General features: G+C 35.4%; 1 protein-coding gene across 1 annotated transcript in view; it reads right to left on the bottom strand.

Annotated features, from left to right (window-relative positions):
* The window catches only part of DIAPH3 (diaphanous related formin 3), a 225541-nt gene that overhangs the window by 49136 nt on the left and 159167 nt on the right, over nt 1-17238 (bottom strand). The window contains exons 26-27 of the mRNA XM_057415289.1: nt 14509-14604; nt 14043-14102 (exon numbers count right to left, since the gene is read on the bottom strand). Coding sequence (XP_057271272.1) covers nt 14043-14102; nt 14509-14604 — 156 coding nt within the window. The remainder of the gene's footprint in view (nt 1-14042; nt 14103-14508; nt 14605-17238) is intronic.

Genomic DNA, 17238 nt, shown 5'->3' with positions numbered 1-17238 from the left:
TCCTCAAAAGCAATGGATAAAACATCTGTTAAAGTACATGTTACTTTCATTAAAAGAAGGAGAAAAGATTTAAACATGTACTGCAGATGGCATTGGTTCAAACCTCGATTTTAACTTTGATACACCAAACAAGAGCATGTTAAAAGGACCTGAAATACCAATTATGATACTTTTAATATTATGTGGTGCCATACCAAACTGTTTTCGTCCTGAAGACATGCAACAGAAATTGGTATTACAGAGAAGCACTGTGCTTCTATGGAACAAAAACATTCAAGGGTGATATATATATATATATATATATATATATATATATTTTTTTTTTTTTTTTTTCCAGTATACTTCATGCAAACATACCAAGTATAAAATTAGCTCCAAAATCTGAAAATCTGGTTTAGGACAGCAATGCTGCAGTCTTTTCTGAATATAAAGCACCTTGAAGTGGACTTCTCCACTAGCATGCTCATCATATTCCAAGAAAAACAACGGATTATAAATTTTTACTGCACTCTTTGGTTTTTGAAAGCTGATACATGTAAAGAGAATTCCACATTAATAACAACAAATAAATTAAGGCTGAAATCTACAACTGAAGACAAGAGCATTAGGCAGTGCAGTGTGCACTTTACTAACATACACATTGGCAGCTTAAAAAGACCTTTCGCATTTTTCATATTTTCCTAACCTGTTCAGTTTGGCTTTAACAAAGCCAGACCTTGGAAGTCTGATTTTAGTCCAACTTTACTTCCATACAAAATACAGTTAGTATTCTTGCTTAAAAGTGTTCTTGACCAAATAAGTTTTCTTATCACTTGCCTCAATGTATTACTGCAAACATTTAAACAACTTCCACTATGTCACTGCAGGCTAAGGGAATAAAGATTTGCACACTAAAAATAAACAAAACCTGTGGGTTTGGGGTTTTTCTTTATTTTTTGTTTGCTTGTTTTAAATTGACCTAAATTAAAAGCTGAGATGTGCTAAGTATAAGAGAAAGTACACAGTAACTATTCAATGTACTTGCATTGTAGAAGCACAGATGAAAAAAAAACCTGTTGGATTATGGTGCCCTACTAGAGCTAGTAGTTCTGAAAGTACGTCTTCTAGCAATTTCTGAACAAATCCCATCCACAGTTTTGGTTGGGAAATCTAAATACGCAATGCTTGAACACCACCCCAGCACCTTTCTCCTGGATCCTTAAAATGACACAAACATGGCTATTTAATTGAAAAACATTTTATGGAGTTTGAACATACATTAAGTTATTGCTGACATGCCTCTCATTTGGCTTTCTCTTAAGTAGCTAGAACATACTTTTTAAAATACATCCCTTTGTACTGACAGGTATTAGAAAAAATAACAGTCAAAAGTATAATGTATTTTGTGTTACTATAGCTTTCCCAGAAAAGATCAGCTGGAGATCCTTTGCAGCCTTTTGGGTTGCTTAGGTTCCTTCAACATGCACAATTTCACCAAAGCTTTATGACTAATGTGAGTATAAACAATTTCTATCAAAAGTAATATTCTCATTTAGGCCACAGTGCATTTTATAGTTTTTTGGTACAGGTCAAAAATGCCCTTTTTATTAGGCTAAATCTGCAGCTACAGGCTGAAGTAGGAGTAAAATATTTTATATACTACAGTTAAGTGGTACAGTTAAACGTGCTAATGTACTATAGCACTGATAGATGAGTAAGAAAGATGGACCTGGAAAAAGGAAGCGACAAGATGTTGTTGGGAACAAGAAAAACTATCATTAGGTGTAACTTACACAGTCACAAAAAAAATTGGAAAGAAACCAGTGAAAAAAGATCCATGAAGGAAGGTCTGACCCCAAACTGAGAGATTAGGATATAGTTAGTAGTATCCTCAACTAAAGACACAGCTGTTAACAGTTTATTTTTTAACTTCTAATAATGAAGACAAATCTTGCTTTTTTTTTTTTCTTTTTATTGACTGTCATTGTAATGGGAAAAATGGAAAAAAAATTCTACTTCAGCATGTTTTGCCTGTCCCATAGGAAGCAACTATTCCAAATAACATCTGATCTTAGACTGTAAGATTCACACATTTTTGACCCCATTGAAACAAACCCAACATTTTACAATAGGAGATCTCACTACATCAGAAGTTTTCAATAAAGTGATCTCAGAGCAACTGCTGTTAGGTGGATAAACAGAGACTGGCTAAACTCAGCGGAGAGTAATTGGCTGTGTCCTGTTTTCAGTCAGCAGCTGGAAACAGAGAAAGAACAGACTTAAAGCACTGGGGCAAGCTTGGAGACTGATTAATCAGGAAGCTATTGTTAAAGGCAGCAAGAGTAGGAGCTATCCCAAGAGCTCTCTCTCACAGCAGTTTTCTTTGCCCTGTGAGACACAACTGGAAATCCCTTAATGCACTCTGCCCTTCATTTATTTTTGCTACTGGACATTTGAGAGCATTTAAGAATGTTACTTTTTTGAGTAGTTGCCTGATGATGGATCACACAGACTTTAAATGATTTTATACTTCTTAGGGAAAGGGGAAGACTACCATCTACAGCACAATTATAAAACTAGGGGATTACCTGATAGCAAAGTACCTTTTATTCTGTTGTCCTGGGTTCAGCAGTAGCAGTCATTTTTTCTCCTTCTTAGCAGCTGGTGCAGCGCTGTGTTTTTGACTTTCAGCCTGGGAACAGTGCTGATAGCATCGATGTTTTTAGTTGTTACTCAAATGTTTAGTCTGACCAAGGACTTTCTGAGAAATGCTCTGCTAGGGAGGAGGGGAAGCCGGGAGGAAGCAGAGACAGGACACCTGGTATTCCATAGCACAGCACGTCATTCTCTCATGTGTATTCTCTTCCCTTGTTATTTCCTTTATCATTATTATTATTGGTGGCAGTGATTTGTGTTATACCTCTCAACCCGTGGGAGTTACATTCTTTCGATTCTCCTTCCCATCCCTGCAGGAGTGGGGGAAGAAAGTGGGGTGAGAGGGGTAGACTGGGTGGTTCGGATTTACGGCCTGAGCTTAAACCATGATAGTTCTTTTTGGTGCCCAACGTGGAGCTCAAAGGGTTGAGATAAGGACAAATCTGACTGGAGTGCGTTTAATTATACTTGTGATAAGCATTCATTGGTTTGGATTAATAGTCACTCATCACAATTCTGATTTATTGGCTCTCAAAGTTGTTTCTCTTGATCTCACAGTTTCAGCATATCGTACCTTACTTACAGCCTGGGCTTAAACCATGACATCTGTGCTGATTTATTCTTTACACTGAAATTTTGAACTCATCTTGCAGAGAAAAAAGCTACATAGTTTAAGGCCATGGTACTGATACATTTACTTCTAATCCATATAGTCTAATGAAACATTAGTACACTCAAAAATATTAGCATTGCAGCTAGCAGTAAAATATCAATTGTACAAACACTCCATAGTAAAGGGAAAAAGTTGAGTATCAAAGTGCTAGAATTTGGAAGCACAACAAAGCTATCCAAAATTTATGTAAATTTTATATATATGCATTGTAACACGGACTACTTTAACTTTTTTCCCCTCACAAGCTTAAGACAGAATGTACTAACTTAAAAGAGCAACTACTCAAGCTATTGTTTTATCTTCAGTATTGGGTGTGCTGTGCCATGTGTTACTAACTTTATTACAGATAAGAGAACTAAAAGATGGAGTAACCTCTTCAGTCTCTTGGCCTCAATCACTTTAAATTAGAGGCCTGAACTTGCTGACTATTAACAATTTATATAAGCTAACACCTATGAAAGAAAGGTATGTCCCTCTCTCTAGGCAGTATAAGGACCCATAGCTCTCGAGATTGTGTATCTATGTTTACAACGTATTTGTATATCTTCAAGAGATTAAATACATACATTAATTCTGGGAGATGAGTTAAAAACGCTTAATACCTGATATCCCAAAGTAATTAACATGATAAAGCACTTCATGTGTTTAGTGTTTTGATCCTCCTGCAACTGTAGATACTTGGTACATCTGTAAAGCAGCACCTGCAGATGTCTGCTTAAGAACCAAGCAGTATAAACTAGGAAAAAAAAAACAAATACTCCAAAACCAAAGCAAATCTCACCCCCTCTATGGTTTAGGTTCAGAGGAAAGGATAGGGCTCTCTACTAGCTTCTAGCTTTTCTTTTGATGTGATTCTTATTTAATCTTACCTCATTTTTTAAATACTGACCAAAATTTAAGAGTCCTCCCCTAGCTCCTCCATCAGCTTAACTGCCTAATTTAGCATCATGTTCATATGAGTTATCAGCACGTTTGGAGTCATTAGATCAACTCACCTAGTTCTTCAGCTAATGATGGTGAAGTGAAAGACCAGACATCATAAAGTTTACTTTCTCATGGAAAAGATAGTTCAAATAAAATATTTATATTTTAGAATGTAGAAAGAAAAAAAAAAAAAAAAAAGAGGTTTCCCTTCTCCAGTAATGACAGCAATAAAAAGTACCCACAGAAATAGGAATAGGTCCTGAGATAAATTTCTCAAGAGACAGCTCTTATGCACAGAAGAAAAAAACAATTTTGGCAAGGAATTGAAGTATTTAGGAATGTATCTTTATTTTGAAACTATGGAAACATAAAAGAAAAACAAATCACCAAATATAATTATTACTACAGTAAAACCCAAACAAACTCCAACCTTATACAAAGTTCAGAAAACAAAAGAAGCCTTCATGTAGTAATCGAGTACATATTACGATCCCTTCTCCAGAGGCTAAAGAGTCTATGTATCTCATCAGTCTCCACCTTGAAGATTAATTTTTCTGGCTAAAACATCTGTGCTATCTCAGACTGCTATCCCTCAGTTAATACACACAATTATGATATCAATTTCTCCTTCTGTTAATAAATTCAGCTACCAAACTAAAAGACCAGTAAAATTTAGGTGTCAAAGTCAACCTGGGTAATGAAAACTCTCACTCAGCTGTGTTGAACCCTGTTTCATCCACATTCCATTATCATCACAGAAACAAAGAGTCATTTAGGTTGGAAAAGATTTTTAAGATTGAGTCTGCCTGATATCTTAGCACTGCCAAGTCCGCCACTAAACCACGTCCCTAAGCACCACAGCTACACATCTTCTAAATACCTCCAGGGACAGTGACTCCACCACTTCCCTGGGCAGCCTGTTCCAATGCTTCACCTTTTGGTGAAGACATTTTTCTTAATATCCAATCTAAACCTCCCCAGTACAGCTTTAGGCTGTTTCCTCTTGTTACTTGGGAGAAGAGACCAACACCCACCTCACTACAACCTCCTTTCAGGTAGTCGTAGAAAGCTATAACATCTCCCCTGAGCCTCCTTTACCAGCTTCATTCTTTCAGGGACAGGATTTAAATCATGTTTTCCATATCCCTGGAAAGTTCCCTTCTGTTCATTACCCATTCTTCTCATAGAGTTCCGCTATAAGTAAAAAATATGTCTGAGTCTAGTTATTCAAATATTCATATTGAATAGGGAAGGCTGACAATTATTCCTGCCACAAAAATCCAGTGACTTAAGTAAAAGGAATACCATGACCTGGAAGCCATGAAAAAATACCAGCCTCTCAACTTGTGTTGCATTAAGCAGGCATATGCTAAGAAATAGTTTACCTGTGGTTCTATTAAGCTCTTCTATCTGTCAGTGAATTGAACATAATCTGAGGCATATCTTGTTTTCGATTACTTAAAATGGTTTCCCTCTTTCTCTTTATGAAAAACAATTATCAGAAAATGCTGTCTTTCTTGCCACTATAGGTTTCCAAATTGCAGGGAAGAACCCAAGTGACAAAGTGATTCTAGATATAAAAACATATAAGCTATTAAATTGGCTAATTTAGATTTTAGAAATAGAAACCTATCAAAAGAGTGTTCATTACAGCAATGCATCTTACTTTTCAGTGGTTGAAGGATTGTTAAAATTCTTGGACATTGCTCCTGAAATTGCATAGCTCAATTAGGTGCTGTACCCAGATGCCCAAATTTGTTCTGAAACCTGAAAACTGGCTTGCGATACCCAGTTTTGCTCCTGCCCCAAAAGCTATCCTGATTCAAGTAGACAAAGCAGTCTGTCCCGAGGTAACTGAAGTATTGGTATGTGTTCTGTACTGTAACATACCATGTACAGTCATCTATTTTCAAGTACAAAGAAATCAGCTTAAAGCCTAAGAAAGATAAAAAAAAAAAACTCCGTAACAATTATTTGCTCATGCTGAATATCTGCTGAGATTTCATTCCGTTTCTCTGTTTATGACACTAAGTATTCTTGATGTTATCTTTTCAATTTCATATTTTATCATTTTCCTATGCCACAAGGAGAGGGGAAAAAAATAGATCAACAACTGCAAGTCTGAATACAGTGTAGAATAAATTCATTCTGAGTTTTCTAAACCTCAGTTTTCACATTTTTGAAAACCTAGGGCAAATAAGCTTGTAGGGTCCGATAACAGTTTTTTCTTTGATTGCTCTATATGAAGTTAGATAAACATAATCAGACAATAAAGCATGAGAAAAACTCCTTCCCCCAGTGAAATAAAAACCCTCACAAAACAGTCCTCTTTTTAAGGTATCATCACAAACTATTGTAACATCAAGACCATGCTACTAACAAGGTATTGTTACAGTATTTCAGACAAAGAAAGTGCATATATTAGCAATCCTGATTTTTGCAAACTTTGAGGAAGTAAAATTTGCTAGGAAATCGCACAGTAATAGTAATAATAATTCTTCTGATCTTCCTTTAAAGAGGTTTTTTTTTTTAAACATTACCATACCAAGAACAAGGGACAAACTACTTTACAGTGTATGCTGAAAGTGAAGAGATTGATTAGCCCAATATCCTCCAAAATCTTTCCTGAAATTACTTAACTGTAGCTTCTTATCTTGGTTTTGTAAGAAAATAGGAGTTACAGTCCAACTACCTCACATTACCCCAGATCATTCAGCCTAAGTCTGGCTATCATCTTTCCTGCTGCCATTCAAATGAAAACTGCATTTGCTCCCTGTATTTCCTTCTTTTCCACTCATGATGTATAAGTTTGAGCCACCAAGAAAAAGTCTCTGACTTTACTGCTGATTATTTTGCTGGGTGATTGATGTAGATATTGCCTTAGGCATGTATGATAGAAATACAAAAGACATCTATTTTTGGAACGAAGCAAAGAGATACTGCATTTATCAAGCAACTTACAGACACAACCCACCAGTTCTGGTTCAATTTAAATGCCAACTTCCCTTTAGAGTATTCCAAAACTTGAAAATAAAGCTTCCAAATGTTCCTACCCCAACAAAGGGAAAAATCAGAAGGATACCCTGGTTTTCCCTACATCTATTTAATGTCCTTCATTTGTACCTTTGCAACACATTGGCTTATAATAAAAAAAAACAAAACAAACAAACAAAAAAAAAAACAAAACCAAAAGAAACCCCAACAAACCAAAACACCTAACAAAAACAAGAAAACAAAACCAAAAAAACCAACAAATAAGCAACAAACAAATAAACAAACAAAAACAAAACACCAACCAAAAAAATCCCACAACCCAAACCCCAGACAGAAACGTAACTCCAGTATTTCTTTTGCATTGTACATTTGTGCTTTGCTGCAACAACAACTTTGGAAAAATTGAAAATAAATTCTCCCAAAGGAGGAAAAAAACCCAGAACATTAAGGGAACACATGCACTTACATGGCAAAGAAAGATGAATTAAGAAGTGTGCTTAAAGAATTTCATGAGTAACATTTTGTGTTTTTTCTACACCCTTTGAATTACTGGCTAAACAATGCTTCATGAACCAGACATCACTCGAGTCACAAAACAGACTCAAATCAAGGCTGATACAGTTTCACTGCTTGGTTCCAGCTCAGATTTTGTCCCCTGTGTACATACAGGAGAGTCATTTTAACTCATTTCTAATGTCTAGCTGATGATATTTCCTTACTTGAAATATAGAAAATATCCCCCTTAAGAAGATGTACATGTATTAAACAATGTAAAGAACATTACGGCTGTTGGATCAGAGTTCTTAAAGATTTTGAAGAAAGGTGCAGGAGTTTAGATACTTGTTTAGACTACTTGTTCTTAATATTCAGAAAACAAAAGTGAAAGAGTCTGGCAAATGTATATCTAAAATCTAGTTTAACAAACACAGAAGTGACTTGAAAAATACTCTGAGAAGTGCAGAAGACTGCTTTGAATATATAACTTGCCTGCTGTAGCTTTTGGAAATCTGGTTACCTAGCTAGACTATTATGAAACTGACATTTACTGTATGTGCAATTATGGAATATACAGTGTCACTGCTTTCAAATGTCACCTCTTTGCCACAGTTCTTATCTTGCAGAAAATGTCCTTGCCTCCCTTGAGAGAAGCAGTCTGATTCAACTAGCACCAAGGAACACTGGCAAGATATTTACAAAAGCAATTCGCTCTTCTGAGTGCCTAATTTGATGTCTTCAGAGGGTCTCGCTTTATAAATAAAGTTGTCAAACCGCTGGAGAATAAGCCTCATTATAAGTCCCCCCCTCTTCTCAAGGCAGCACCTAAAATTTTTACTCTTAAAAAGCTTTGATTCTTGTCTATGCTACGTTCACATATAATTCTTTATGAAAAGACACCGAACGGAGGATACGCATGTCGCCTTACTCGTGGAAAGTCTCACAAGACTATATAAGACAATCAATGAAACAGCCACAGACATTTTTTTGTAGGATTACAATTCCACCTCTCCTTCTCTACATATAGGCAGTGCTAAGGTTGACAGTGTGTGCTTGGGTTATATGAAGGGCAAGTTAACTTTATTTTTTTTCTGTCTATACCAATATTTTCTGACTACTAATATGCATTTGCCCCTAATTTGAAAAACCCATTTCCATTCTTAAGAGAGCTTGCATCCATTTTGCAGTATTTGGCATTTAAAAATAAATATAAATAAATAGATGAGTGTTTTATACCTCTCTTTATGTCAGTCTTTTATTAACTTTGTTGGAAAGAAATATTTTGGAATGCAAATTTTCTAGGACCATCTCTGTGAGAGACTGTATGTGTCTGCAAGTATGGCATTGCAGAAATAGTTCTAAACAAACAAATACCAATGAGTAAATTCACTTTTCTTGTCTGGATTTTTTTTTTTTCCAGATATGCAAAATTGATTCTTATGGTCACAGTTTGTTTGAACTCTGCTGTCTGCTCTAGGAAAACACTCTATTATAAACAGTGCAGATGGTTTCAGGGGAATTATTTCTGTTAGAATAAGCAACAATTTTCCTTGACCTATGAAGTCAATATCGAAGTGAAGCTTCGGTCTCAAAATGGGAACGACTGAGAACTATGTTTTGGTATTTTTTAATAGAAATTCTGTTATATGCTTTCATTTCATAACAATGCCTGCAGATGTTCCAAGTCTGCTGCCAAGAAAACTTGTCTATTGAGTAAAACTTCACAAAGGCTAACAATTTTTTTCTCTACCAGAGGTACAAACACTGATGGTTTTAGATCAAACACAGAAAGAAAAACAGTATCTACCATGAAGAACTGGTAGTGGTCAAGAATACATCTTTCCTACTAAAATGTACTGCGTAAAAAGTTACCTTCACAGGTTTCATTGTTTCTCCAGTTTTAGGTACTTCCTAATGTTAGTACACACAGTTGTGGAAAAGACATTAACATACAAAACAAAGAAATAAGGAAAAAATTGGGTTGAAATGTCAATCATAGTTTGCTGTCATATACAGCTATGATGAAATAAAAGTGACCCCTAAGTGACTGGACTGTGGGTTTCAAGAATTAAGATGAGCCTGAGCTCACTGTCAACTATGATTGTCAAAAAATAAGGTAGCAGAGACATTAATATGAACCTCAGATGACAGTTCCATTACAAATAAGAGATGAAAAAACCCCAATGAACACAAATAAAAGGGTTTTCTTTGCCTCAATTTGGACCAGAACGACATTACTTGACAAGGATTTTATTTAACAGAGGTGTTTAAAATGCTTCAGATGAAATGTGACATGAAAATTATTCTATTGTTTATAGACTTGCTGAAACAAACAGCTATAGTAATTATGACTACCCCTTACCATGGAAGTTTGATTTGAATATAGAAACATGATCTTATTGTTACCTTTGGAAGTACAGTCCACAATCCAATTAATGATTGCAGCAGAAAGATTTCTTTCAACCTTTTCAGTCACAAAAAACAATTTGTATTTTTTTACTTCCATTTTATTATAGCTTTTCTTTACTCACAGCATTCTGAATAAAATCTACTTGTAAAGAAAAATGCTTTCTGCTGCATTTGAGGTAAATATACATGTAATCAAAGCTGCATCTCAAATTCATTTTCATGCATTTCAGATTACATTAGCTTGGCTAATGTTACTGTAAATAAACACGTAGCCACAGCAGCAGAGAACTTGATGCAGAACTGCAAAGCCTGACTGAAAACTTAGTGAATAATACAGCTTCCTGTGCTGCAGTGGGCTCCGTGCTGCCTTTGATATGCTGCTATGTCTATTTGAAATAAATGTGCAAGCTGCAAATATGCCTTGACTGTTGTAAATAACTGAAATCAGATCAGCCATAGCTATTAGCTGCTTGAGATGATCTTCTAATGTGCAAAATCCTGATCACTGAAAATTAAGTGCTTTCTTCTACTCCCTAAGTAAAACAAAAAAGCTCCCATTAGATGCTCTTGAACTACAACTTTACCAAAGTACAACACTAAAACTATACTAACACTTAACTTTGCGTCATATAGTGCTCTGAATAGGAATTACAGTGAAAGCATACACCACAGTACTGACGGCAGTTTGTGGCTCTTTGCAGTTAAAGTGAACTGTAATATTAACAGGTAGTTTTGAACATATAGGTAACTTAGTTGTTAACTTAAAAATACAAAGCACTAGAAATGGAAACAAAGGAAACAAATACACCAATACGTCAATAAAAAATCCAGTAAAAATGATTTGTATTCAGGTGCTAGAACATTTCCAAAATCTAACAATTCCAAATGTGTATTATTTCTATTAGTTATGCAGCAGGGCTTTTCGTCAGCAAGAAATTATCTGACTCCATAGGCCTTGTCACAAGCAGAAAATATATAACTGGTAATTCCGATCACAGAAAGAGAATAGATTTAAACTTGACAAAACCCAGATACCATGTTACAAAGAAGCAATCTGTTCAATAAAAGAAGAGTGCAGTAGGACTGAAAATAAAATAACACACCCAAGAGGCTTCCCTGGGATGCAGCATGAGAACCAGTACTCTTTCTTAATAAGAAATGTATCAGTCGAACCCTACCAAAGCTTTCTGGGGACCTCAACAGATCATGAAGAGAAAAGTGGCCAAAACATGGCTAGTAATCCACTAAACCTACTATTCTTCTTTTTTTCCTTTTTACCTTAAACAGTCTATTTAGATAAAGGACACAGTTTCAGTTCTCAGTTCTAGAGCTAAGTAGTATTGGATTGCTCATCTGTATTACTTTGTTTTATGGGGCTTGGCTCAGCCTCACCGGTAAGTGATAGTTTGGTATCTTGAGCAGTATCATTCTGAGGATGACAATGGTAACGGTTAGAGAGATTTCTTTCCTGCTTCCATTTATGTTAGAGGTATGAAGAAAGCATGCATTCTGCCTGTATTTCTCTCTCACAGCACCTCCTGTGAGACATGGAACCACTACTCTCTAGTTCCCGTGTATGTTTGAGTCTGATTTATATTCCACTTTTTTTTAGCAAAGTATCTTTAATCATATAAAGACTAAGTTTTTATTCATTTGCTTTTTTTTATTTTGAAACTGAAGGGATTAGCTACAACTTGATGGCATCTGCCCAACAGATTGCTATACTGTGAATGATTCAGAGGACAAACATTTCAAGTCATGGCTTGTAATTCTTTTTGACTGCATGATGAGTCAAAGAACTTCATCCTAGATATGAATTTGCAGCATCTATTGAAGTATATCTACTGTAAGTGAATCTGGTAGCCTCGGCAGAATAAGCAGTAACCAAACAGTGGTTACCAGTTAAGCCAAACATCCAAAGCCAGTACAGAAGCAAACAAGGAAAATGCTTGAATTGCTGCTTGTGGGCTTTTATCAGACTCCACATATTTTAAGCATAGAGAAGCCAGTGGTTTTTTGCCATTATATAAAATTTAGCACCCATTTGATACATTAGGTTGGGAAAAACAGCAAATCAATGAACAACCAAGCCAATACTTTTGTCTAATGACATATCCTAATTTTTCTGAAATGCGTTGAAATTATAGACTTCTTTCTTGACTGGCCACATTGTTAACTTCAGTTAGGTTATTATTATCTAAAAATAAACTTTGATACTGAGGGTCTAGTATTCATTCTAGACAGTATGCAATCTACATAATTTCTGGTTTCCCAATAACAATACAAATTATTAAAAGTAAATTCCCAACTTGCCTACAAAGATCTTGAATAGCAAAAAAATAAATAGATATTCACTTCAAAGGGAACTTGGAGCAATGAATAACTATATAATTCTATCATAAAACAAAAAAGTCTTTGATATATAAACTCACCATAATCTACATCAAGTTTAACATTCTCTTAGGCTCAAGATAGGATGATGTAACACGTAGATACTGTGACAAGTGTCAACAAATCAAAAACATATTAATGAATTCTTTAAAAGCAAGCTCTGAGTTGTGTTATCCTGGTCCTGAGGCAACAAGTGAAAGAATTTTTTTTTTTTGGTGCTTCTGGTGCACAGCCCAAATATAGTTTGTCCAAATACAGTTAATTTGAAAACTGGAAATTACACTATCTGTCCATAGACAGCTAGACAGATAGATCGAAAGGGTTGAAAAGAAGCAAAATTCAACATAATTTTTCTTACTAGCAGAAACACTTATAGGATGAACTCAGATGTGCTCTACAGTCATTATTCAAATATCAATGTTATGTGCCAGACAAACACTTGTCAAATATACTTGATTCTTCTCTGCACCAATTCCTGTAAGTGAATTAATTATCTTTAAACAGTCCTTCCAGCTCTATTTTCTTTAACTTTGTGTTTAAGGTAATGCCAAATTCTGTATGCTTTTGGGGGGCTATTGACACTTAAGCAATAACAATTTAAACATGAGGAATAATTAATATCATCAATTTGATAGCATTTGCTTTATAAACTCCACAATGCATTAACATATCACAGGATAATGCATTCTGTTAAAAAAAATAAAGAAAGGAGATATTTTGATTTTTTTCCCTGTAAGTTTAAAAGAAAAAAAAAATTCTTTAACAGACGTGTTACAGATATAAGCTTTTTCCAGAAACCACTGAAAACAGTCACTCTGTACCCCCCAAGCTTAACTAAAACACACCTAATATAACAATATTCCATAGACTGTCTAATAATCAAAGCTAACAAGCGTCCACACACTTGTAACTTTTCAAATACGAGTAAGTCATATTTGATTACAGTGAGATAGTTCAGAAGCTTACAAATAAGCATATAAGACTAATGCTCAAAATCTGGAGAAAAATTTTGCCATGAAGTAACTGATTCATTTACTCGTACTTTGTTAATACAACCTAACTTTTGAATTAAGCTGGTAAATGATACCTTAAACAATTCCATTACTATAGGATCAAGAAAACCAAAACAAAGAAAAACAAAACAAATGCAAACATTTTTCTGATTCAGTATCATAAATACTTAGCAACCTTTAAAATGTTCCAAAATCTCTGCTTTCTGTTATATTTCCATAACCCATTAAAAAGAAAATCTGCATGATTGTTCTTAAGGACTATAAAAGTACTACATTTACAGATATATCCAAGCTTTAAATACCCCCCCCCCCTCCCCCCCCCAAAAGATAGAAGAGCTTTCCAAAGTAACCAATAAGTACAGTTTCAGGTTATTTTAAAAAGCAGGTTCCAATACACTTTCAGTATTCCACTAAGGTAGAAACTGAAAAAAATCACAGCAGTCCTTTGAAAGCACAGATCAACTACATAAGCTAAGAGCAGCATGCAATTCATGAATATGGTTCATTACCATGGTTACAAGCTTTCAGCACAGGCCGCTGTGTGGTTGGACTGAGATTTTGCAGTATGTCTGCAAAAGAAGGAAACAATGGAAATGAAACACATCTTTGAAAGTTACTGAAATACTCTAACAATATTACTAAGCAGAATTATGTAAAAGTTGGATGTTCCTATGTGTAAAGTGACAATTACATACCAGTGAAATTTTTTGATTCATTTATAGGGCAAAATGACTTTTATTTTCCCCATTCAACTAAAACATTAAAGTACACGTGGCTGTATTGAGGAGTTTTGTCATAATAATCATGCTATGTTAAGCTCAGTAAATTAATCTCTTAAGTGCTACTATCATCAGCAAAACAGCCTGAACATCCCTAAAAGTTATCACTGCAAGAAAAAATTAAACCAAATAGCACTGAAATTCTACAGCACTTGTAACTTTCTATGGGAAATAAAACGTAAAGTAGAATATTCACCTTTAGATCTCGGTGCCCTTTTCCTTCGGTCTCGAAAAGCTGCACCTGATTGCAAGGCCTCCAACAGGCTATCCATCACACCAGTCTCCTCACCTTCTGTAAAGGAGAGAGAAGGAACCCTCTAGGTTACCATAGCAATATCAAAGCATAAATAATAACAACTATAAACAACAACAATGAAAGGTATTAAGGGTACTATTAAAACTTTTTATTTCAAACTTAGACCAGGGTTTTAACATCCACAATTTGCTCTCTTGCAATTAATTATAACTGCTTTGGTCTTCTGTACATTGAACTAGGCCTAATTTTATTTCATTCATTTCACATTCCTCTTTCTCTATAGTGAGAGTGAAGTAGTTTTAAGTGAAATGCCATTTCACTCATATTTTCATTTCAGTACCCTTTTGCAACCACAAATAATCATCTTCATGTCAGCTTTCAAGAGCTGTTCCTAAAAATTATTTGCTATATTAGACAGAAGATCATTTCAGTTATTGTTATAAAACACTGAAATTGTTTCTCGGCAGGAAGCTGAGTGAACAATATTGGACTGGATAGGTAGCTTTAATCAAAAGCCGTTTTCCCTTTGTATTTAATGACTGCTGACCAATGTTAAATAATAGATGTAGCTCAGGAAAATTCTACTTATCCTATTACACATGTATGTATAATATCTATCAAAACACTTATGAATGTTACTGTGAAATGATAATTAAATGCAAGCATTAAACACCCTGCTTTTATTTCCTCAAATAAAAACATCAGCAGATGTTAGACTTTTGAACCTTGTTAACCCCTTGTGTCTGCGCCTGGGAGGAGAAAGAACGCTACTCCAGGGATTTACTATATGATGAAAAATCACCACGGAGGAATAAAGAATTACACGATAGAAATCTCATTATGCGTCACTGGGCAAAACTCCCTCAGTCAACACGCTACCTTGGATACAGTCAGACACATCACATGATTCTGCAGTCATTGCTAACAGTGAATATCCAAATCAGGATCTAAACTAGTTGATGGGTATAACAAGATGCCACATCACTAAAAAGGAATTCTGAAAGCGTTGGACTACGAATAAGGAAGTAAGGCAATCTTCTGGACCTGAAATTGGGGGAAAATTAGTATGGGAAATGTCTCAACACTGTTTCTGTCTCTTTATCTGCTTTAAATTTCATCTTTCAATAAGCTTTAAAGAATTCTAGCATCATCTTTCTAAGGTAAGTGGTTTCAAGGACAACAAAAGTAATTCAGAGAAAAAAGCTCAAAGTTGCAAACAGGAAGGTCTGGCAAAGTACTGTAAAACCAGCATGGACCAAATCATGACTATGACATTCTAGAAAAAACTTTTTTACTTTCATTATTCAACAGCTAAGTCAAGAGCTGAATCTAATTTAGCTTCTGAGAACCCTAAGCCTGGGTATCATTTAAAAGCAGAAAACAAAAGCAAAACAGAAAGAGGCACAATAATTTGGGAACCGAGATATGCAAAAGATTATTAAAAAAAAAAAAATCATTTATTGTCTCAAAATTTGAGCTTTCCATCAACAAATTGAAGAAAAATGTCCTTCAATTATACTTTAAAGTCACATAGTGGTAACCTCATAATAAGAGTTTATATGCACTTATAAACATACATAAAGATCGCAACACATGCTACTTAATATTGACTTTAAATTACATTTTCATAAATATTTTAATTTTCTCTATTACACCAGTAACTAATTTATTATTTACAGAACCAAAATAATTTAATTGAAAATATCTTTTTGTGCAATTGTATTACAAATTGCATTTAGTAGGCACTTAAGTTACTTTTGCTTTCATTTTTACCCATTCTTTGATTTCTGCTAATTCTACATGTATATTTGGCTTTAGTGAGTAATTTTGGTTTCATTTTCAGAATGTCATGAATTTTCCCACCAAGAAGAGTCCTCTTCCTTCCTTGTAGTATTTGAATTGCCACTCTCCCAGGATGCTGGCCCTTAAAATGACAAAACTATAACCTGAGAACACCCTTAGAATCATAGAATTATAAAGGTTGGAAAATACCAAGATCATCTTATCCAATCATAAACCTAACACTGCCGAGTTCACCACTAAGCCATGTCCCTAAGTACCACATGTACACATACTGTAAATATCTGCAGGGCTGGTCACTCCACCACTTCCCTAGGCAGCCTGTTCCAATGCCTGACAACCTTCTCAGTGAAGAATTTTTTCCTAATATCCAATCTAAACCTCTCGTGATGCAACCTGAGGTTGTTTCCTCTCATCCTATCACTCATTACCTGGGAGAAGAGACACCCACCTCACTACAACCTCCTTTCAGGTAACTGTAGAGAGAGATAAGATCTTCCAGTTCCTTCAGTTGTTCCTCTCCAGACCCTTCACCACCTTCATTGCTCTTCTTTGGACATGTTCCAGAAAGATATTGATATCTTTCTTGTAGTCAAGGGCCTAAACTGAATGCAGGATTCAAGGTGAGGTCTCACCAGTGCTGAGTACAGGGGGATGATCACTGTGCTGGCCCTACTGGCCACTATTACTGATACAGACCAGGATGCCGCTGGCCTTCTTGCCTGTCTGAGCACAAGCTGGCTCATGTTCAGTCAATCAGCAACCCCAGGTCGTTTTCCACTAAGCAGCTTTCCAGCCACTACTCCCCAGGACTGTAGCATTGCATGGGGTTGTTATGGCCTAAATACAGGACCTGGCACTTTGCCTTGA

This window comes from Pezoporus wallicus, unplaced genomic scaffold (genome assembly GCF_028554395.1).
Source record: "Pezoporus wallicus isolate ANWC-B61680 ecotype Strahan unplaced genomic scaffold, APGP_CSIRO_Pwel_v1 contig_6972, whole genome shotgun sequence".
Lineage (NCBI taxonomy): Eukaryota > Metazoa > Chordata > Aves > Psittaciformes > Psittacidae > Pezoporus > Pezoporus wallicus.
This window is presented reverse-complemented; position numbering and strand designations above follow the sequence as displayed.